At 43.7% G+C, this 24,083-nt stretch overlaps 2 protein-coding genes across 9 annotated transcripts in view; one reads left to right on the top strand and one right to left on the bottom strand.

The window, feature by feature from the left end:
- MTA1 (metastasis associated 1) overlaps nucleotides 1-24,083 on the top strand; it is a 229,858-nt gene that overhangs the window by 128,006 nt on the left and 77,769 nt on the right. The gene's annotated exons all lie outside the window — the stretch shown is intronic.
- PACS2 (phosphofurin acidic cluster sorting protein 2) overlaps nucleotides 1-24,083 on the bottom strand; it is a 74,825-nt gene that overhangs the window by 33,253 nt on the left and 17,489 nt on the right. For all 8 annotated transcript variants that reach the window (XR_012717263.1, XM_075283045.1, XM_075283039.1 and 5 more), the window contains exon 2: nucleotides 6,530-6,617. Coding sequence is in view for 7 of the 8 variants with exons in the window: in XM_075283045.1 (XP_075139146.1) it covers nucleotides 6,530-6,617 (88 nt within the window). In the remaining variant the exon portion in view is untranslated. The remainder of the gene's footprint in view (nucleotides 1-6,529; nucleotides 6,618-24,083) is intronic.

Genomic DNA, 24,083 nt, shown 5'->3' with positions numbered 1-24,083 from the left:
CAGTTGACCTGGACGGGTGTGTTAAGAGGGATGATAGGTGTTGGCCACTTTTCAGCTAAAGGGAGGTATCAGTGTACAAGGCCTTGCCACGTAACAATCATTACCATTTTTCTGCCCTGCCGATTTAGTATGGAGCCCCTCGGACTCCCCAGGCATGTACCTGAGCAGCTGACTAGTATACGGCTCCTGTACTGATCACACACAGGGAATTAATGTGGCCATGTGACGGCATTAAGTAAAACGTCTGTCACACGGCCGGTTATTACTGTCGTGTGAATGGAGCTTAAATCGTGCCATAATGAAGCGCTGACTCACTGAAGAGAAATGACAGGCGGCAGCGACCTGGACGGCAGCTACAGAGACATTGTGTGATGCCACCCCTAGGCAATTATGGGGAATGAGCAGTGCTATGAATACTCATTCCAAATCATTACGCCATACACTACGCCCGTCAGTGATGCCACCACCTGCCCTTCATAAGGGAGGATGGTCACCAGGAATATCCACATGGGATTCCCTGAATCAAGGCCTTCCTACAACTTGCAATTGACCTCTAGGTTTCCCTAGGAAAGGCTGGACATTGCAGGTCAGGTTTCTCCCCCATTGGGAAATCTAGTACTTGAAAGGGGTTGTTCGGGAGCTTAAATTGATTTAGTTGGTCCAACAGATAAAGATGACAGCCATGATGATCATAAGTAGTGATAATATGATCATAAGTAGCTCTCTGAGTCCCAGGTTGCTTGCCCCCTTGTGAAATTGGGGAAGGGAGGGGCAGAGCAACACGTGGTGTGAGGACGGAGTAATCCGTGGGGCGTTGAGCTGCTTCCAATCATGTGACCCAGATGGCCAAAGTCAATGTAAGGGTCCATTCACACGTAGGAAAATGGTGAGGAATTTAGTGTGGAATTTCAGCGCTGAAGCCTCCCATAGACTTCAATGGGTTCCTTTTTCTGCTAGCGGTAAGCAATGAAAGTACACGGACCCTATAGCCTATAATGGGGTCCGTGTGTTTTCAGCACGGAACATGCACTTTTCTCTCTGCATGTTTCGTGTGGACGCTGCGGCCCCATCAGTGCAATGCAGGGTGCTGGTCTGGCTTGGTAGGAAGCCATTGCTGATTTGCACAGCCTTCTGCAGATGCCACTCTTCTTCCTGAGAGATGTTCTTGTTGGCTGTGATCCCAGTCAGTGTTGCTAAGTTTCAAAGACGACCAGATCTATAGGGAGTTACCTTCCAAAAGTTGGCACTGGGGCATGCTATATATTTTTACCTTTGCATTGCACCCATCATGGGCTAAAATTATTTAATAGGTTTTCATTAAAAAAATTCTCCATCCTATTCGTCATACAGTGCAGGATGCTGTGCCCCGGACCCTAATCTCTGTTCTCCTGAAGGGTTGTGTTCATGATCAAGGGTTGTGTTCATGCCGCACTGCACTTTTTTTCGTGCAAATTTTGCTGCATTTTTTTTTTTTTTAAATTTGATGGAGGATTTTTAACCAAGATATCCTATGGCGGTGTACGCCCACTAAATGTATATACGTATACCCACCTGCGTCATATGCACATGACTAACACAACGTGCAACTTTCAAGTAAACAACTATCATTATGCTCCGATGTCTTCCTGATGGATAGACTACTCAAGATGTCTGAACTAGAAAAATATGCTATTTTCACATGAAAAAAAAAAATTCATCCGTCCTCCTCCATACAGCATCTACAGATTGGTTTCACCTTCTGTTTGAAGTATCTTACCGTCATGTTTCCACCTACACACGAGCGTCTTACAATGGCTGCAGCCATCTCCGAGCGATATTATGGCGGTGGAAAGGTGTTATTACCTATAATCTAAATGGGGTTTGTTTTTTATTCATTGAAACTGATTTAATGCTAAATAAATTGGTAACAGGATGAAAACCAGCAATGAGAAGTATACGGATTATACAGATACTTAGCATGTGAAAGGAAACACGTCCTACACATGTATAAATAATATACCTGAAAATGTCACGTCTAACGTGTTACGTACAAGGAAAGCAAGTAGAAGAAGACTCTCTGAAAAAGCGATGACAGGGAGTGATTGTTGGGGTAAGGGAATATGTGGTGGCCAATACCTGATCAGTGGTGGTCTGACACCGAGGACCCCGAATCACATCATGCTCATCTGTTACGTTGCCTGTTTGCAGCTCGAGTGAATGGGGCTGAATGGCAATACCGAGCATAACCTCTATGCAACATACGGCGCAGTGCCTGATATTCAGTGAAGAGAGCGCAGTGTGTACTGTAATACTGTGGACCCCCGCCCAACTTCCCCAATTAGATATCCTATGGATGTGTTAGCAATCTGTAACCCCCGTTTTATTGAAATCCTACTAATATTATAAATGTGAAAGTTTGTATGTTAGTGGGTTTGTTACTCTTTCACGCAAAAACGGCTGGACAGATTTGAATGAAATCTGGCACATAGATAGATTGTAACCTCAATTAAAACATAGGCTACTTTTTCCTGGTAAATGACATGGCTTCACGATTGTTATGAATTTATGGCCATATACTATATTAAATTGCTCGTCTGCAGCAGTGTCTCAGCTAATTGCAATTTGCTGATAAAGCCAGGTCTGTTATCTCTCTATGTAAACACACAGATAACACAGAGTGCATTGTGAATATTATCTGATCTGCTCTGGGCAGTGCTGAGAAAATGAATGGGAAAACCCCTTTAATCAAAATTGGCAGTTTGCCAATTTTAAACATGCTGGGAAAACAACCTGCAGATGAAGTCGCAGACAGAGAGTAGTACCAAAATAAAAGTGTTAATGTAGAAAACTTCCCTAATCGAGCATGCAGTGCTGGGCTATCATCCATTCCCTGCCTATGGGGACATGCTTCTTCATGTCATACAAGCACAATAACACGACCCCTATGCCTGGGTAGCTTCCTTCTTTCTTAGTCACTTACGAAATCACATCACAAGATTGTCTGTCCATACTGATCAGCATAAAACTGTACACTTATGCCAGGGTTATGTGCAGCACTTGTATGGCATCACTTCAACCCTGTGAACTCCACTTCCCCCATCTTGCACCCACATCTTCGCCCTCCTCACTCACTTTCTACAACACCTCTTGTGATGACTTATCACTGAGGTTTTATTGTATATATGTGTGTGTTAGGTCTTTATGCACATCTTCTAGCTCATACAAATTGTATACAAGGCCTTCTTGGTTGTACTTCTAGTGCCAATATCTCAATTCGAGGATTTATTCTGAACAAATCTCTCAAGTTCCCTCCAAAGAGGACTGATGACTTGGCATTAAAAGGAGACATTTTAAGATATTTTCCTTTATTTCAGGCTTTTTTTAATATAGATTGTGGGCCCCATATAAGGATCACAATGTATATTTTTTCCCTATCAGTATGTCTTTATAGAATGGGAGGAAATCCACACAAACACGGGGAGAACATACAAACTCCTTGCAGATGTTGTTCCTGGAGGGAGTCGAACCCAGAACTCCAGTGCTGCAGTGCTAACCACTGAGTCACCGTGTTGCCCCTCATTTTAGGCTTTCTTTGGGCGACAGGCCAGAATGTGATACTTGATGCCCTCAGCCATGAGAAGTCTAAATAGAAACACTGAGTATACTGCTCCTGGGTGGCAAACAGGGGTATCCTTGTGTGTGTTTCCTATTATTACAGGGGCTGTCTCATCTGGATGGTGCCATTTCTAAATGTAGATGCATTCATGTCAAAAATGGCATCAAATCCAATAATGGAAATAAGTATGTGTGCATGTGTGTACGTCGTGTGTGTGTACATATGTGTGAGTGTACGTATGGGAGAGAAAAAAAAGTGCCGCTCCCTGGCTCCAGCATTGCTTACATGCCAGGAGCCGCAGTGCTCACATGCCGTCTTTTTAATAGCGACTATTACGAGCATAGCAGTGTCCTGTTCAAGGATATGAGACACTTCTACAATGCTCTTAAAAGACACTATAAACCCCACCCCCCAAAAATCGCCATTTGGGCACTACAGCTCATCGCATGCTGGAAGTAGCGGTCCTGTGAATGCAGGTGATTGGTGGAGATCCTTAAAGTTGGACCCCACTGATCTAACCCCTTTAAGGTGAAGGTTCTTCCCATTGATAATATGAAGTGCTTGAGTCTTTTTTGGTAAGAGTCCGTCTGCTTTTACAACATATAGTGACCTAGCTGTGGTAACCGCATGGATTACGGCTAACTTCCATGCTGCATCTGAAACCTGGGCAAGTACAAGGACAGCACGGCAATAAGCAGTAACCTACAAGCCACAACCACGGCTCATTCAATAATATGCGATCACTCCCTTCTTTTTTTATGTAGATTGTGAGCCCCATATAGGGATCACAATGTACATTTTTTTCCCTATCAGTATGTCTTTGTAGAATGGGAGGAAATCCACACAAACACAAGGAGAACATACAAACTCCTTGCAGATGTTGTTCCTGGCGGGATTCAAACACAGGACTCCAGAGCTGCAAGGCTACAGTGCTAACCACTGAGCCACCGTGTTGCCCCCTCTGTGATCACTCCCTCACCTTCTATTTGGGATCGGCATGCTCATGTAGCTACAGGCATCTTCCATTATACTCTATTATAAGCCAAGATAAGTATATACTTACCTGGCAGGCCAGGCTCTAGTGCTGGGCTGTATTTGTCACCTCTGAGGTGGGGAACTGTATGAGAATATATATATCCAACCCCCCATCTGTATGTGAGGAGTCACACTGTGCGTGCAGACCTTGCATTGTCATCTATGGTCCACATCTACGGTTAAGCTTCCGCTCACAAATGATTCACAGGGGAGTCTGAATAGCTCCCGAAAGAATAATTACAATGACAAAGTGCCCTTCTGTATAACTAGCATGCAGGGGGCCTCACAGCAACATTAGGGATGGGCCAGTAACCTGTAGTAACACACCCTGCAGCTTGTATACTCTTAGGTCGGATTTACACACACACACACCATTCTCGCAGCAGGATTTTATATTTTTTTATGTAGATTTTTTTTCATATTAGTATATCTTATAATGTAATATGGAAGGAAATCCACACAAACACAGGGAGAACATACAAACTCCTTGCACATGTTGTTCCTGGGAGGATTCGAACCCAGGACTCCAGCACTGCAAGGCTGCAGTGCTAACCACTGAGCCACCGTGTTGCCCCTCACAGCAGGATTTTTTATTTTTTTCTTGAACAGGAACCAAAGGATGAATCACGGTATATGAGGCAGGACCTCACATAAGCGGTAGATGAGAGAAAGACCCCACCATGAGCTTCCAAAAAAGAAACATCAAGGACTGTGTATGACTGTCTAGGAAACCTCGGTGTGAACAACAGATCGTAAACGTCACCACAGTCCCAAGTGTCAGATCTCCAGTTCATGACCGATTCTAAGAATTAAAGCCTGGAAAATCCCTTTAACATATCCTAGGAACTAAGCCATACTCTGACTTTAGGAGCGCACAACATCAGAATTTTTTTTTCTTTTTTCCTTTTGGTATTGTGGAACAACCAAATGCATTAATTGAGTTTGTGTCATTTTTGGATTCTTTTTATTTGCTTGTGCCAGGAGTACACGTCACCATGACACAGTATTATTATGTCATGGGGTTTTTCTGTTATGCAGCCATAGAAGATAAGGAGATCTAAGGATAACCATTACAGAGTCAGGGACTACCTGGACAGAGCTGAACACCATGTTTTATGTGACTAACGGTGGTAACTGACATAGGACATGTGCTGGGTCTCACACAATGCATCCATCCATGAGTTGCTGTCCGCTGGAAGAATCCTCATTGTTGTGGTGACTGCGCTATCTACTCACTGTGTATTTACATGTATTACGGGGCGCCTATATACATCCACATATTAACTGTGCTACATCTGTATACAACTGTGTGTGTGATGCTTCATCATCACGTAAATTATATACTTTTTGAATTGGTCACCCCTTTTCAATGCCTGCTTGCTGTCAGTGTATGGGTGGGATTACACCTGCGCCCAGTCTCCGCTTTGTGGGTTTCCGTCTTTTGCCCAAGAAACCCGGCAGTCAGTGTCCGCCCATGAGCGTCTTCAGGTCTCCGCGGCAAAATCGTTTTTTTTAACTGGACACAAAGTTCTGCATGTCAGACACTGCGTCCGGTTAAAAAACAAACAAACAAACAAAAAAAAACCCCGGTTTCGCCGCAGGGAGGCAGAATGCGCTCACGGGCGGACACTTTGCAAACCCATTCAAATAAATGGTTTTGAAAACTGACTGCCGGTTTCCGTCTCCTGTCCAGTTTCTTGGGCAGAAGACGGAAACTTGCAAAGTGGAGACCGGGTGCAGGTGTGAACCCATCCTAAGAGACCACTTGTTTAAAGAGTAGGACTCCCAAACTGATCCACTGTAACAAGCCTTTCCTGAATTCCCAAGGGTCCCGACCATAAGAGAAGTAACCCCTGCGTCTATGAGCCGTGGTACTGTATATAAGAGATGGACACTCACCTGCATCTTCACAGCGATGACTACTGAGATGAGCTCCTTGTCCAGCTCTTTCACCACCAGAAGCTTCTTCAGAGTTAGACTGCAGAGTCTGGAAAAAAAAAAAAAAAAAAAAAAAAGAACCATAAATTACAATTAAAGGCAAAGTTTAACAAAATGTAGTGTTAAAACGTATATCTGTTTCCCCAGCAGTACTATATGCACTACAACCTACCACACTGCGCTCAGCATACTTCCCATATGATCACCATATATAATGTGTGGGGTTACATACAAGCTGAACTTTATTGTACACTCAATATCCCATTTTTTTTGTATTGTGGCCAATGGCAGGTGTATGCTTTATAATGGAATACATAAGAGCCATACATCGGGGAATACTCTGCTGTATATCCCAAATTCGGTGTGAAGAGCCTTATGGCTATACACCCATGTACCACAATACTACTGAAGTCATCAGTCATTGTGACATCCGCACCAAATCTTCACGTACATGTTGATAATCTGCAAGACTTGGTGAGGATTTCCTTGTGTATACATTCATATTTTGACATGAATTTTATGCACTCGCACATGCGTGTAACCTACACGTTTCACATTTAACATTTATGGCTCTTCAGTATCAGATTGGTGGGGAATCAACATTTGGCACCCCCACCGATCAGCTGTCCTGACACAGAGAACTAAGCAAGAAGCAAACAGCTCCGTTCGGGATATAGTGGCCAGACCAGGTACTGCAGATCAATATCCAGCTGCAATGACTCAGTTTCACCACTACGCAGAGATGTCCGCTGCCTGCTCTATTCTCTGTGTGAGGACAGCTGATCGGTGGGGGTGCCACATGGTGTACTCCTAATAATATGATATTGGCAACTTATTTTCAGAATATTTTTAGCCCTTTATCTTGTACATCTCTTTAATATATTACCTCCCAGTATGGTTAAGTAGTTTTCAATTACTAACACATGGCTATAAAATAATAACCCTGGCTACGTCACAGTGTTGAATCATATACCTATAGATGAGCAGTCACACAAGGCTTGCACAATATTAACCATTACAGATTATTAGTCATTTAGTCTCACATAACCCGAGTCCTGTCCTCATAAATGAACATGTGACTAGGGACAGGTTAATGAGTAACAAACCAGTTTCTGACTAGCACAGAGGCCGGTCCGGGGCACGGGCACCGCTCAAAATACAGGAACATAAGTGCTGGATATGTAACCGTACACCCCCATCTCACAATACGCCCCACAGATTACAGCTTGCCAGTATTGTTCTATGTAAATGTAATGGTCTACAGCTTCTCTATAGACTTTGAATCAATTCTTCACCATTCTCAAGGTATATACTGCCTGTCCTTTAAGGAGGACACGTGTGTACAAGCTGAAAAAGTGATGAATCTGCCGCTGAATTTGCAATTTCTGCAGCAGCCGGGTGGAATTTCATCAATGAGTTATCAGATGGAGTCGGCCTCAAGATCGAGCAAGACACTTATTTTTCTTTTCTGCTGAATGGGAGCAGATTTTGAGTTGGCACATACCCTTAGGCCTCATGCACATGACCAAGGAACGTGGGAGATTATTTTATGGCCAAGTGTCTGCCATTCCCCACTGACCAAATGTCCTATGGGCCGGGTATGCCACACTATCCCTATACACAGACCGATGTCGGATAGGGCCAGCTCTATAGTCATCAGAACAGAGACTTGGACCCCCCTCCCATTGCAAGAGCCTCGGCCTGCACACTTGGAGCCTGATAGTCAATGGAGTCCCTTGCTAGGACAAAACAGAAGAACAGATGAAACCAACACAAGTGAGAACACTGTAAGGCCCAGGTCACATCTGCGTTCAGGCTTCAGTTTAGGAACCTATCCGCATTAAAAAGCAGATACCTGGGAAACCCGCAGACTCCATAGACTATAAAGGGGTCCATGTGGTTTCCGCACGGACCCCATTATAGTCTATGAAACGTGAACCGGGCCTAACTCTGACCATTGCTACCCCTGCCCTCAGCTGTGAAAATACAATCAGATCTAGTCTGAGCACAACAACCTGGACTCTGTACAGATACATTATAGAAAAGTGCCAGAAAAATATAAGCAGCTGCTGCAAATCTCCATGAAAATGTTGATATTTGCAAATCCTTTGCTTTTCTCGGGTCCTGCTTTTTATATTAGCAGGGAGCGCTGCACTATGGGAACCCAGATAAATGGACACATGGACGCACGGCGTACAGACTCCAGGGGGAAGCTGCAGAATGGCGACTTACACTCTGAATGTGACTGGTGAAGAAAACCAGGAGAGGATGAAGGGAATGATTTACAAAGTTCATTGCATTTGCAGCAGATGTCGAAGGTGGAATCCCCAATAGATACTTCTGACGTATGACGGTCTATAGGCGGGCCCATAGGACAGGATAGCGTATACTTTTCTTACTGGTTGCCTCTGTATATAGAGTATGCTATGGAGGTATTTCAAGGTACAGTATACCATCCTGGCATGAACCCTTTCTTATGGCCAAGTGTGTCTGCAATGTGTGGAATAAGAAGTTTTACTCCATGTAAAAGTTACTTTTATAAAGTCAAGGAGATTGATGACTATCTGGGAATCCAAGATCTCCCCCTTCAGCAGGCCCTGTGGTTTGGTGTCTTTTTGCCCAGGGATGATGGTACACAGCTTTCCTGAAACCCTGCACATGCACTGGGACATGCACTCCTGATTCTCCTGGCACATGCCGGTGGTCACCACCCATATATCGACACAACATGTGTCAGAATTCAGCTGTACACTACAGGGGACTATATGGGGTGTGGGTTTATGGATTGGTGTTGTAAGTCCAACCTGGATCAGACCCCTGACCTTAGATAATAGCCTGTATAGTAAGAGGTCAACAATGGGGCTGTAAATACCTAGGCCACTCTTCTGATAAGCAACCACTGTGTAGACCACCTTTATCTGGGCATTTTCAATGACTAGCCTTGACCACTGTTTACTGAGGAGTCAACAATCCTTGGAGACTGTGTAATAAAGAAGGTAGGCCTTACCCCCGGGGATTCTCCAAGGTCTAGGGGGAGCCAAGGATTTGCTGACGTTTGCTTGAAATCTATAAGAATATCTGTGGGATCTACATTAGGCAATAAGACCTCCTTGGAGGACAATGCTCTAGAGCCACCTTTTTGAAGAGTAAACTTAATATATAACTAGGAATAAGAGTCAGGCCAGAATAACTCTTCCAAAATCAAGGCGCAGGGCATGCACAGTCCCTATATCATTCATGAATCCTCTTTTATAGATCCAGAGAAGACTAAATTAAAAAAACGCGATATAGGATGGAGCGCTACTCATGATGGGGACTCAAGGAGGAGTTAAAAGCCTTTATTGGTTCCGCGTTTCGATGGCAGACTGGCGTCTTCATCAGGCCAATGCAAAATACACTGTCAGAGCATGGGACCAGACTTCCAGGTTGGTGCCTGGGTAGGAGCTGCCACTTTTGCACCGTTATTATACCCACGGGCGCCAGGTTTTACACATATTTTGCACTTTTATAGATCCAGCAGCTATTATTGTTAATATACTAGTAACTAGTATCCCAAAACTTGGGAGATTTTACAATGTCAAACATATCACGAGCAACAAACACAATGCGACTCCCCTTACTCAGCTATTTGCACACAGGATACCTGTGAAATGCAGGTTAACAAGGACCCTTCTTTTAAAGACGACAATACCTGCTTAAGATCTGCTGTCGGTGGGGGAAGGTGTAGCTTACTCGGTGCCTATACCCCTGCTCTCTCACCTGGTCCCCTGCTTTGGGGGCGCCCGAGTATAAAAACATAGAAAATGGCTGTCCTGATAGGAGGAACCTGTTAGGCGTGCAAACACATGACGTCAGGCGGCACGCTGGGTCTCACAGATTCTGCACTCAAAGTTAATAATTTATCGGTTTCGTTGTTAGCAGCAGTTTTGTAGGTTTACCCAGAAAAAAACAATATATTAACAGGGAATATAAAGAAGTGATGAACAATCTGGTGGCAAATCGGGAGCGTTCACCCAAAGACCAGAGCACCAGGGTAATAAATTACTTGTATCTGGTACCACATCGTGTGTTGGGTTTATTTGCAATAAAAAGCAATTGTATGCAATTTTCTCCCAACATGTGGCACACTCAATGATAAAAAAAAAAATTGCATGTATACATGCCTATACACGTGACCCCATAAGATTACCGTATATACTCGAGTATAAGCCGACCCGAGTATAAGCCAAGCCCACTAATTTTACCACAAAAAACTGGGAAAACTTATTAACTCAAGTATAAGCCTAGGGGGGCTTTTCCAGCACGAAAACTGCGCTTAAAAATTCGGCTTATACTCGAGTATACACGGTATGTTACGTACACTACCCCACTGCAATGTCACCATGACAGTAGTACAGTGGTCACGCGTTGCAGTCTCCATATTGTTCTTCCACAAACAGCTGCAAACCATTCTGATAAAAAATAAATAAATCATCCATCACTTCATTAATCTCTTTCTTCCGGTTCTACAACCACAGCCACCATGCGAGAGAGGATCTCTACAGGGATGAATGAAAAATCTAGGTCAGCAGCATCAAGGAATCTGCACGCTAACTTCCAGGAAAGAGCAAACATGGCTTGTTCAGATATTATGGAAAACACAAAGTGCAAATTGTAGAGCCGATAAATGATAGAACAGGAGCAGAGGATACATGGAGACTTGTCAGAGAAGAACCTATCCCCCCCCATCATAGGAGGGCGGCATAGACGGTCACTAGGAAATAAGGAATACATAAAAGGAATCTACAATACAATATTTATGGAGGGAGCGCTCAAAGCTTTAACCCCTTCGCACAGCTGAAAATTTACATTTTTTTCTTCCCGCTTTCCACTCACATGAGGGCGGGAGAAATTGTGCTTATAGCGCCATATTACATCACCTGTACCAAATCTTTAAGGGGGGTAACGCCAGCGTTGTGCCATTTACTTGCTTTTACAGCATTAACCATAAAATAAACAGGACAGGTCACCTTTATTCCACTGCTCAGTACCATCAGGACCAATTTCTGGTTCAGGACCAGACACATTTTTGGGGTTTTTGCATATGCTCATTTTCGAGGGCTATAATATTTTTATCATTTGGGTTATTCATCAAATTTTTAAGCCTTTTTTTGCGGTGACACGTAGCACTTTATTTTTATGTGATATTTATTTTGCACGTTTATTTTTATACATCCAAGAAAGTGAGTCTTTCATGTATGTCTATAAGGTACCAGTTTGTGGTATAATATCTAAAAAAAAAAAAAAAATGTAATAATAATAATTATAATATATATTTTTTATTTTCCTTTTGATTGCGGTAATTTTTACCTGTGATGTGGGCACAGCTTTGGTGAGTCATTATTATTACCATTTAATTACCATTTTATTTATTAATTTTTATTATTTTTATAATTATTATTTTTATTATATTATTTAGTAGTAGTAGTAGTAGTAGTAGTAGTAGTAGTGGTAGTAGTAGTATTTTTATTATTTTTTATTATTAGTATTTTTATTATTATTATTTTTATTAGTCTTATTTTTTATTATTATTTTTATTATTATTAGTAGTAGTATTATTCTTATTTTATTATTATTTTCATTATTATTATTAGTATTATTTTTATTTTTTATTATTATATTATTATTTTATTATTGTTCTTACATTATGTCCCCATAAGGTCATAATTGACCTTTGGGGGCATCTGAATACATTTTATTTTTTTTTGGTGGGGGAGGCTGATATTTGGAAGGAATAACAAAGGAATGGTATAACTAGCAAGGAAGAGTTTTTCCACTGGTTTTCTGGCACAAAAATTTCACAAATCTGATGATTTCCTCTTCCTTTCCTGCTAGGCACTTAGAAAAGACAGAGACCTCTGGATAGGTCATCAAAACATATAAAACACCTATGGGAACTTAGATTTTTTTTTTATTTTTTTGTTGCAGTGGATTTTGCTGCGTTTTTTTTTTTTTTTTGAGCCAAAGCCAAAATGAATGGGAAAATATAGAAGATGATCTTAGGATATGTTCAAACTGAGTTTTGACGCGGAGTCCACCTGGAAAAATGGCTCCCATTGACTTGAATGGGAGCCAATTGCTTTTTTTTCCCCGCTAGCTAGTAGCAGAAGAAAGAAGCGCGATGCCCTATCTTGCCGCAGCTTGAGACACGCTCCTGTTTAGCCCGTTCATTTGGGAGGGGAATGCCGTGTACATCTCCCTTCAGCTCAATCCACTGCTGGCTTTGGCTCAAAAAACTGGAGCAAAATCAGCAACAAAAAATGTGGGGGGAAAAAAAAAAATCTTCTCACGCTGTGCATAAAATGCTCCAAGGAAATCTCCATCTTGTTACAAATCTCACCATGGAGTAATCACTTGCAATGCATATAAATAAGGAGAAAAACCTAGAGTATTGACAATGAACGTTGCAGCCAACCATGTACAGTTTGGTTTATTTCCAGCAGATTTCAGGCACATACACAGCGGATTTTCCATTATGGTGTGGACATAAAACATTTACGTCTTCATAGGATGGATACGCTGCTTTGTATTTGTATGCAGAAAATAATTTACAGCCACGGCAAACGGGGGAAATGACTCCTATTTTTGGAAATAACACCCCAGTGTGATGTGACATTGACTGCAGCTTTGCTACTCTACACAGTGATGATTCTAGCACTATGGTGAGCAGTGGGTACGAGGCTCTTTGGGTCGCTCAATGCTTGCTTTGTGCCAAACGTGATGACTTGCATTCCAACCAAATAAACCCGCCTTTGAGTCACCAGAACATTGTTGTCAGCGCATTTCTTCATAAACCATTCTCCACCACAGGCAACCCACAGTGATCACACAAACAGGGCTCCCCTGTGTGAATGGAGCTATACTCTGCATGTGCGCCCGATATACAGTAGATAAGTCTATCTATAAATCTACTATGCTGTTACAGAGGATGGATGAGTACTCCATCAATCCCATAAAGGACAATGGAGTGGTGGTCATGCAAATGCAAGATATATATATATATATATATATATATATATATATATATATATATATATATATATATACACACACACACACATACACTCACCGGCCACTTTATTAGATACACCTGTCCAACTGCTCGTTAACACTTAATTTCTAATCAGCCAATCACATGGCGGCAACTCAGTGCATTTAGGCATGTAGACATGGTCAAGACAATCTCCTGCAGTTCAAACCGAGCATCAGTATGGGGAAGAAAGGTGATTTGAGTGCCTTTGAACGTGGCATGGTTGTTGGTGCCAGAAGGGCTGGTCTGAGTATTTCAGAAACTGCTGATCTACTGGGATTTTCACGCACAACCATCTCTAGGGTTTACAGAGAATGGTCCGAAAAAGAAAAAACATCCAGTGAGCGGCAGTTCTGTGGGCGGAAATGCGTTGTTGATGCCAGAGGTCAGAGGAGAATGGCCAGACTGGTTCGAGCTGATAGAAAGGCAACAGTGACTCAAATAGCCACCCGTTACAACCAAGGTAGCCAGAAGAGCATCTCTGAACGCTGCACAGTACGTCGAACTTTGAGGCAGATGGGCTACAGCAGCAGAAGACCACACCGGGTGCCACTCCTTTCAGCTAAGAACAGGAAACTGAGGCTACAATTTGCACAAGCTCATCGAAATTGGACAATTGAAGATTGGAAAAACGTTGCCTGGTCTGATGAGTCTCGATTTCTGCTGCGACATTCGGATGGTAGGGTCAGAATTTGGCGTCAACAACATGAAAGCATGGATCCATCCTGCCTTGTATCAACGGTTCAGGCTGGTGGTGGTGGTGTCATGGTGTGGGGAATATTTTCTTGGCACTCTTTGGGCCCCTTGGTACCAATTGAGCATCGTTGCAACGCCAAAGCCTACCTGAGTATTGTTGCTGACCATGTCCATCCCTTTATGACCACAATGTACCCAACATCTGATGGCTACTTTCAGCAGGATAATGCAATGCCATGTCATAAAGCTGGAATCATCTCAGACTGGTTTCTTGAACATGACAATGAGTTCACTGTACTCCAATGGCCTCCACAGTCACCAGATCTCAATCCAATAGAGCATCTTTGGGATGTGGTGGAACGGGAGATTCGCATCATGGATGTGCAGCCGACAAATCTGCGGCAACTGTGTGATGCCATCATGTCAATATGGACCAAAATCTCTGAGGAATGCTTCCAGCACCTTGTTGTATCTATGCCACGAAGAATTGAGGCAGTTCTGAAGGCAAAAGGGGGTCCAACCCGTTACTAGCATGGTGTACCTAATAAAGTGGCCGCTGAGTGTATATATATATATATATATATATATATATATATATATATATATATATATATATATATATATATAGCTTCATTCAGGCACAGGACTCAGGAACTCCTATCCTTGGGACTGATGGGCGACCCAGTATTTGGACCATCCACTGAATGCGAATTACCAGAACGCTTTTGCTTACTGACAGCAAGGGGTTTAGGGGTGCACAAAGTGTATAAGATGCACATGGCCTCAAATAACAAGAAAAATGACTACTTACCAGTCCCACAGGAACCCGGACCTATGGTTGCCCTTCCTCTAGTCTTCCTGCATCAGTTTACTTGAACAGATCCGTATTACTGGCACAATGGCTCCCTCCATACATCCCCACAATGACAGTAATAAGACACGAGACTGCTGTAACGGATACGTGCCATGTGCAAGTAAACAGAAACTGGGAGCACCGAAGGAAAAGTGGCGGCAGACATGGATCCTTCTGGGAGTAAGGCTATATTCACATCTGCGTTGGCCTGATGCCTGAGCAATGTCCGAAATAAAGTCCTGGACAAAAAGTACTGCAGGCCTGACTTCAAAGGGGTGGCTATACAGAGATATAGAGGTTACAATCCGTACTGGGCCCTGGAGCCTCTCTACAACATAAGTTACCAGTATTAGTATATGGTAAGTGAGAGCCCTGTTGGATATTACGTAGAAGATTCAATTTACACCTCTGACTAATCCAATGATAAAATAAAAATTTTAAGACACCCAATAGACCCCCGTTACAATCCAGGACTATTTTTCCTGATGGACCAGAAGAACAGAAACTCCAAAGCAGATGTGAAGAGGGTAAATTTACAAGGGGTAAATTCACAATGTGAAATAAGCATTGCAGAGATGTATTAATAAAATAGGAGTGTAGAAAAAGTTCCCAAACTTTTAATGAAGTAATAAGCCTACAGGCCGGGCTTACAGAAGACTGGAAAAACCCTTTAAATGTCTTGAGACTGCAGCTTCCCTTTAACCCTGCGTTGTGCTTCCTCCTGTGCTTTGCCCCCACCTGCTGAGTAATACATTTTGTATGAGCTGTCAGGAGAAGTGACACAAGTAATGCGACAACTCCTCGGCAAGGATTGCTGTCTCCGAGGTTTGATTAGGAGTTCTCAAACCCATAGAATGACTTCTGACTGAAAGGCTAAGGCCAATAGTGCGCCCCCTATGGGTGAGAATATCCATACCAATAATAATAATAATACATTTTATTTATATAGCGCCAACATATTCCGCAGCGCTGTACAATTTGTAATATTGAACAGATTATACAACACTAGTAGCATCTGTATACCAACTACTGGCAATACTAGGGGACCCCAGATGGTTAAAAAATGACCTTAAAGGGATCCTATCATTGGATCATTATCTTGTTATAAAATTACAAGATATATTTGTTTGACGTGACTCCTCTTCCCCAGCCTGCGCGTCTCTGCTTTAGACAAGATCTTAGAGACCCGCACTATCGGCGATTATTATTGTTTATTTATATAGCACCATTAATTCCATGGCGCTGTACATTATTAGATTAATTCCATGGTGCTTTACATTTGGGGTTACATACAATACACAAAATATACAGGTAGATATAATACTAACAGTGACCGACTGGCACAGTGGGGTAGAGGGCCCTGCCCGCGAGGGCTTACAATCTATGAGGGAAGGGGGGGGTAGAGACAGAAGGAGAGGGGGAGACTGTACAGATGGGGGTGCGGTGATAGTGTTATTGGGGGTTGTAGGCCTTCCTGAATAGATGAGTCTTCAGGGCCTTCTTGAATCCTGTGATTGTGGGGTCAGTCTTATGTGTCTTGGTAAGGAGTTCCAGAGTATAGGGGATGCACGGGAGAAATCTTGGAGGCGGTTGTGTGAGGAGCGGATGAGGGCAGAGCGGAGTAGGAGGTCATTGGAGGATCTGAGGTTACGTGTGGGCAGGTAGCTGGAGATGAGGTCAGAGATATATGGAGGGGACAGGTTGTGGATGGCTTTGTGTGTTAGCGTTAGTAGCTTGAACTCAATTCGCTGGGCTATAGGTAGCCAGTGGAGGGACTGGCAGAGGGGAGCAGCCGATGAAGATCGGGGGGTGAGGTGGATTAAGCGAGCAGCACAGTTTTCAGGTGGACTGGAGGGGGGCGAGGGTGTTAGCTGGGAGTCCATGGAGAAGGGTGTTGCAGTAGTCTAGGTGGGAGATTATGAGGGCATGGACGAGCTTCTTAGTGGTTTCAGGGGTGAGGAAGGGGCGAATTCGGTGGATGTTCTTGAGCTGGAGGCGGCAGGAGGTGTTGAGGGTTTGAACGTGTGACTTGAAGGATAGGTCGGAGTCCAGGGTTACCCCAAGGCATCGGGCCTGTGGGACAGGGGTAATTGTGGTTCTGTTAACTTTGATAGATGGGTCAGGTGGAGGGGCCATACGGGGTGGGGTGAAGATGATAAACTCTGTTTTCTCCATATTGAGTTTGAGAAAGCGGGAGGAGAGGAAGGAGGCTACGGCTGCTAAACAATCTGGAATTCTGGCCAGCAGAGAGGTAATGTCTGGTCCAGAGATGTAGATTTGGGTGTCATCGGCATAGCAGTGGTACTGGAAACCATGAGATTCTATGAGTTGGCCCAGGCCAAGGGTGTAGATGGAGAACAGGAGGGGTCCTAGGACGGAGCCTTGGGGGACACCTAAGGAGAGAGGGCGAGGTGAGGAGGTCGTGTGCGAGAAGTGGTGTTCGAGTTTCTGCTGGCAACAGAGCGACCAGAAAAGAATAAATGAGGGACAGAATATGGATTTCACCAAAAGGAGCGAGAAATCTGTTGTGAGAGTATCATAATATTTATTAATGTCACAAACGCTGCCAGAAAATCTAAAGTTATTCGAAACATTTAGTTACCCTTTAAGTACTCAGAAAGTGATGTCGCTAAGCAAGCGGTTATAGCTATCACCAGGAATAGCTGAAAGGAAAAAAAAAATTGTCTAAAAACAATAGGCTTATTCTGAAGCCACACAATATAACAAGGCTCGCCTTCATCACTTTCTGAAGCCAATAACAAGCCGCCATATGCAGGCCCCAAAAACACAATCGCACTTTCTCGGGAGACAAAAGACAAGGAGGAAAAGGGATGATGTGTCCTCCTGACATTGTGTCAGCTGCATCGCTCGGATGTTGTGCTGTTTTCTTAAGCCACTAAATAGCAGCTGGTAAAATAACATTTTGAGCTAAGAAAGCGCGTTTTCCTTAAGATTTGAAACGCAAGCCATCTGTTCCTGGCAGACCAAAGACTGGGGAGAAAACGTACAGAATCGTTACCAATGAGGTCTATAGAAAGGGGCAGAATTAGTACACATACACCTAAAAGAAAAGACAGACAATGCTTCGGCTACCGTAGGGGTACGTTCACACACAAGATTTTTATAGTCTGGATTTGTGGGTGAAAACCTGAACTATGGGAATCCCAGGACATTGGTTATGGATAGTAAGGAAGTCGTGTTCGGCAAGGATACCTAGCATTTGGGATAAGTTCCATGAGTAAACGTCACCGCGTATTCTGCACCTATATCAGCGTGCCATCTTATGCGTGTGAATGGGGCTGCTGCAAGCTCCTATACATGGAAAACTTTCATATGGATTTGTCACATGAATGACAATGGAGCGAACCCTCCCGCGAATCCACAAGCTGTATATCTGTGGTAGAATCTATTCTGCTGTGTGAATATACCCTTACAGTAGCAGCAAAGAGGATCAGGCTTCAGCAAATCTCATCCACGTGCTGCAGAAACTGACAAATGGTGAGGGTATTAAAGGGGTTGTCCGGCCCCAAATCTTTAATACGGATGAACTATTCACAGGAAACAGTCATCAGTGCCTGTGATCTGTGGGGTCTGACACCCAGCCCTCGTACAGATCAGCTCTTTTAGCAGTGTCTGGGTGTCAGAAGTTACAGCAGGGGACAGGCAGGTAATCATAGTGGCACAGGAGCCTTGTCCTCTGGATAGCAGTGGATTTAGGGAATTGCAGAACCACGCCCATTACTTGAATGGGACCACCCCGCACACCTCCAAGTCCGCTGCTGATCTGTGTGGGGTCTGGGTGTTGGACCTCACAGATTCACATATTGATATATCCCTGCATGTCCAACTCTGTGTCCGGTTTAAAAAAAACGGTTTCACGGCAGAGACCATAAAACGCTCACCAGCGCTCAAGGCCGGACATCTTTCAAACCCATTCAAATGAATGGGTATGAAAGAGTCCTGCAGGTTTCCGTCTCCTGCCTCAGTTTTGTGCAGGAAACGGAGACCTGCAGAACTGAGACCGGGCGCAGATGTGAACAAGCCCTAATACATGTGGATTTTACAGGGGATTGGCAGTAAAATTCCCGAAGGAGCTGTTCAGTGGCGCAACTAGGAATGGCAGGGCCCCGTGGTGAACTTTTGACATGGCCCAAGCCAGGATCGGTAAGTAAATAGGCCCCGTTACAGCCTATTAAAAAAAAAAAAAAAAACGCAGCGGTAGCCCCTAATGTCCCGAGCCCTGTGGCAGCTGCCTCCGCTGCAGTTACACCACTGAAGCTGTTCCTATATCCTATAACTAATACCCACGTAAATCAATTGACTTCCAAAGAAAACCTTCATATAGCAGCATTTTCTGTTCATCAGGGGCATCTCCTTCAATGTAATTGCTCAAGAGCGGCGACTGTTTACACCCTGTGGAAGGACGCAGCAGCGTGCAGTGGTGTGTCATGGCAGCTGTCACACATTCCTCCCTACTATACAGGACCGTGACAACATTCAGTAGCACTAAGAGATCAACAGCTACTTTGTTGGTCATCCCACCTATCTGCTGTGCGCGCTTACCACAAATAACCCACATGAATCCAGAATGTTGTAACCTCTAATGCAGGAATCTCAGCGCGGGCACACACGCCAAGAAGATGTGAATGAAGCCAGAAGTGATAGGGGATGTGTGTTACATCTGGACAGAGTCTCTGGGGTCCTATATAATATTCGGGAGTCGGAGGTCAGAAAGGTTAGTATGTTTCCTTAGGGAGAGAAAGTAAGAATTCTGCGTAAGGAATATACAAATAAGACGCTCTAATGACATGGCCAAGACTAGGGTTTAGCAATCGAGATCGGAAAAGATCGGATTCCGATCGACGATCAAATAAACTTCACGATCGCGATCAGAATTCTGATCCCGATCTTTCTTGGCGGGATCGAGGTCTCACGTTAGTTCCCACAATGCTTGGCTACTGGCCAATCACTGTGGGAAAAACATGTAGGGTTGAGCAATCGGGAAAGATCGGATCCCAATCTATTATTATTATACTCTGGGGTCTCTACAGACCCTAGAGTATAATAAGCAGAGGCCCCAGGGAGGTGATCAAACATAAAAAAACAGTCTTATGAACGTCTCATGGGCTCTGGCATGACTCCCTGCTGTCTTCAGCGCTTCTACCTATAGTCAGGGATCGCTAAGACCTGTGATTGGGTCATGGGGGCCATGTGGTTTTGCAACGCTTGCATCTATGTGGCCTCTGATATCAGCAGGGAAGAGACCCCAGAGTATAATAATAGTCATTTTGATTCGGAAGTGTTCCATCCAAACGAAACCGCCTCGAGATTCGCCTAACACTTATAGAATAATTGTCGTAGATCGTGATCGAGGTAAAGGGCTAGATTAATGGCGTAATTTTGATCTAGATCAAATGTCCAGCCCTGTTTCCCAGGATTTTTTAATTGATGTGCTGTCCTTAGGATAGATCCACTGGGGTCAGACATCCAGGATCCCTGCAACAGCAGCCTATGTGACATCACGTTAATCAGTAATGGTCAATACCAGGTATAGCCACTGCACAAATGCATGGCGCTGTGCTTGCCAAGTACTGAAGACGCGGCAGCCCTTTCAAACAGCTGACTGGCCAGAAGTCTGGGTGTTGGATCGCTGCCAATCTTTAATTGATGACCTATTCTAAGGATGTGACATCAATTATGTAGCCTGGAACACTCCTCTACACAAAAAGAGAGGTTTAAGCCACTGCCAGATGCCTCCGATATTAAAAATCCAACATGCCCGACCCTTCTATCCCGTGACTTTTACTGGTGGAAGAGCTGGGACATGGACATAAGCATTAGATGGTCAGCTGGTTTGGACAACATTCATCTAATGTGTATGGCCCACTTTACACCATGTACTTACTCGATGTCCACTCCTGAATATTCACTAGAGGTTTCAGCTTGTCTGACCTTCTTAGTATACAAAATGCAGCGTACTACTCGACAACTGGCTGAGCAACAGTGCGTGTGATCATTCAATGTTCTCCGTAAGACCATGTACGCATGCCGTACCTGGGAAGAATTAGTCAATGGGACGCGAAAAAAACAGAATGACCAAATTGTTAGGGAATACTTAAAAGTGATAATAAAAATATAAACCTACTATGATCATACAGGTGTATAACCAAATAACCTGGAAAACAAATGGAGGACCTTCACACGATGGGGTGAGAAACCTTCCCAAAGTTCCTCACAGCAGGGTGGAGTAGACCGTGACCTGACCTTCTTCAGGCTCTAAGCTTGTACATGGATAAGTTACTGAATGAACAAGACTCTACTTTTACTCTCCAGGGCCCTACCCCATAACTGCTGAATCTTATTAATTCCACGTTTTGTGAAATATGGTCACTTTTTTCCTCTGTCGAGATGCCCCCATACACATGAAGTCAACTAATCCCACCAAGAGCATTGGCTTTGGCCGACATTAACCTAACTTTTTTTTACCCAGGCGCCTTACTCCCCTCTCCATTTCTTGACTACAATTTACATACACCATCCTACTAGAAATATACATTATTGTAATACCTATATTTGCCATCCAGGACATGACTGATTATTATCTATGGAGGTATATTAGGTAGACAAATTTTTGAGGATAAGACTGTGGCCCTAGGTTTGAGCCCACCAAGGATATCTCTAAGGACTCGTTGATTTTTAAGGACTCATTGATCCAGGGTTTTTATACTGACCGCCAGATTGGAGTTGGGAAGGAATTTTTTCCCCTGAAATGGGGCAATCTGTATGAGCCTCATGGGGTATTTTGCCTTCCCCTGGATCAACACTGTAGGGATTGTAGGGTTATAGGTTGGACGTGATGGACTGATGTCTTCATCAAACCTCATCTACTATGTAAGGCATTTGTATTTGAGATGAGCGAGTAGTATTCAATCGAGTAGGTATTCGATCGAATACTACGGTATTTGAAATACTCGTACTCGATCGAGTACCACTCGCTATTCGAATGGAAAAGTTCGATGCAGAACCAGCATTGATTGGCCGAATGCTATACAGTCGGCCAATCAACGCTGGTTCTTCTCCTACCTTTAGAAGTCTTCTCCGCGGCGTCTTCTGCTTGTAGTGCAGGCATGTGCAGTCGGCTCTGCCCAGGCCCGATGCCTGGCAGAGTGAATTCAGAGCCGGAAGACACCGCGGGGACGCTGCATGGAGAAGAATTCTCAGAGGATCCAGCCTGACCCTCACTCGTGGACTTGTTACGTGTAATTTGATCGAATGTTGCCTACCCCTGAAACAAGCATTTTCCCCCCATAGACTATAATAGGGTTCGATATTTGATTTGAGTAGTCATATATTGAGGGGCTACTCGAAACGAATATCGAACCTTGAACATTTTACTCTTCGCTCATCTCTAGTTTGTATGTACTCCCTGTGCTTCCATGGGTTTCCTCCGGGTACTTCGGTTTCCTCCCACAGTCCAAAAATATACTGCTAGAGAATGTAGATTGACTGTAAAATGTGGTGGAATATAGCGCTAGATAAGTAAGCTAAATAAATGAAATGTACCCATGTACTGCAGATTCAACTAAAAGACAAGAAGGTAAAATTTTAAATTGCGCCGTCATCTGCTACAAAGCTCAAGAAAAAGTAGAATAAACAGAGAAAAATTGGTTTCGGCAAGACATTATTATTTCCCTTTTCACTTAGTTTGTAGGTAAAGGAAGAGAGAACTTACAGCATGTGACAATAGCAGAAGCGATCCCAAAAATATCCACAAGTGCATAAAAAGCAAAAAAACAACAAAAGTCCGTCATCTCCATAAAACGGTTTTGTACCCAAGGAAACCTGCATACAAAAAAACCCCCCAAAAAAGTGTTGTGTATATTGTTTTTCTAAGTTTTGCTTTATCATCTTTTTTTAACGTTATGTTGGAAAGCTAGGGTCAATTCACACAGGAAATAAACATGACCATACGACAAGCTAGTTTGATCCCACTGACGGTATGTTTGGACGAAAGGCGGTCTGACCGTTCATCCACATAGATTCGTATTATTGTTGGCAGAACATCGCCTGCTTACATGAGGAGACGTGACGCCGGCTAAACAGGATTTCTAGATCCGCATGAAAGATCTGATGCAGACAAACAAGCATTCGCTGCTGGGGCGTCAGATACGTTACACTGGGCAGTGATAGTAAGATCGTATAGTCAATACCAGCCTTGTATAAATGGACCTCTAATGGACGACGCAAAGGTCATACCAAGCTGAAGAATAGAATGGAAAGGGGCTACCAACAATGGCAAGTAGCCCAAAGTATCTGAGTTGTAAAGCAAGTTGGAAACCTAAATGAAACCAATTGACACCATGCCGAAAAAAGAAGAACAGCTCATAACTCAACCACCATCATACAGAACTACAGAGGAGAAGGAATTTCACATGCTCAAGATACCTGAAGAACGCATTCACAAAAAGGAGGTCATAGTCTTGGAATAGGCCGAGTCAGCATCTCAGGGAACCTGCCAGGACCTTTTACCCCTCCTAGACCACTAGGATTAGGTTTCTAAACTCATCCCTACTAGAAATAAGCGAGTACTGTTCAGGTCAGCCGATCCGAACAGCACGCTCCATAGAAATGAATGGATGCACTTGGTACTTCCGCTTTGACGGCGGCTGGCTGCTTAACCCCCCGCGTGGCGGCTACGTCCATTCATTTCTATGCGAGCGTGCTGTTCGGATTGGCTGATCCCAACAGTACTCGCTCATCTCTAATCCCTAAGCTATCTAAGAAAGGAACTTTGGGTGTGCCCTATATGAAAATCACCCCTAAATAGACGGGATGGTGGCATTGATCCCCAAATAGTCGCACTACCTAGGATCTTTCTGGTTGACTAAGGGCCCTTG

This window comes from Leptodactylus fuscus, chromosome 7 (assembly GCF_031893055.1).
Source record: "Leptodactylus fuscus isolate aLepFus1 chromosome 7, aLepFus1.hap2, whole genome shotgun sequence".
In the NCBI taxonomy this organism is placed as follows: Eukaryota; Metazoa; Chordata; class Amphibia; order Anura; family Leptodactylidae; genus Leptodactylus; species Leptodactylus fuscus.
This window is presented reverse-complemented; position numbering and strand designations above follow the sequence as displayed.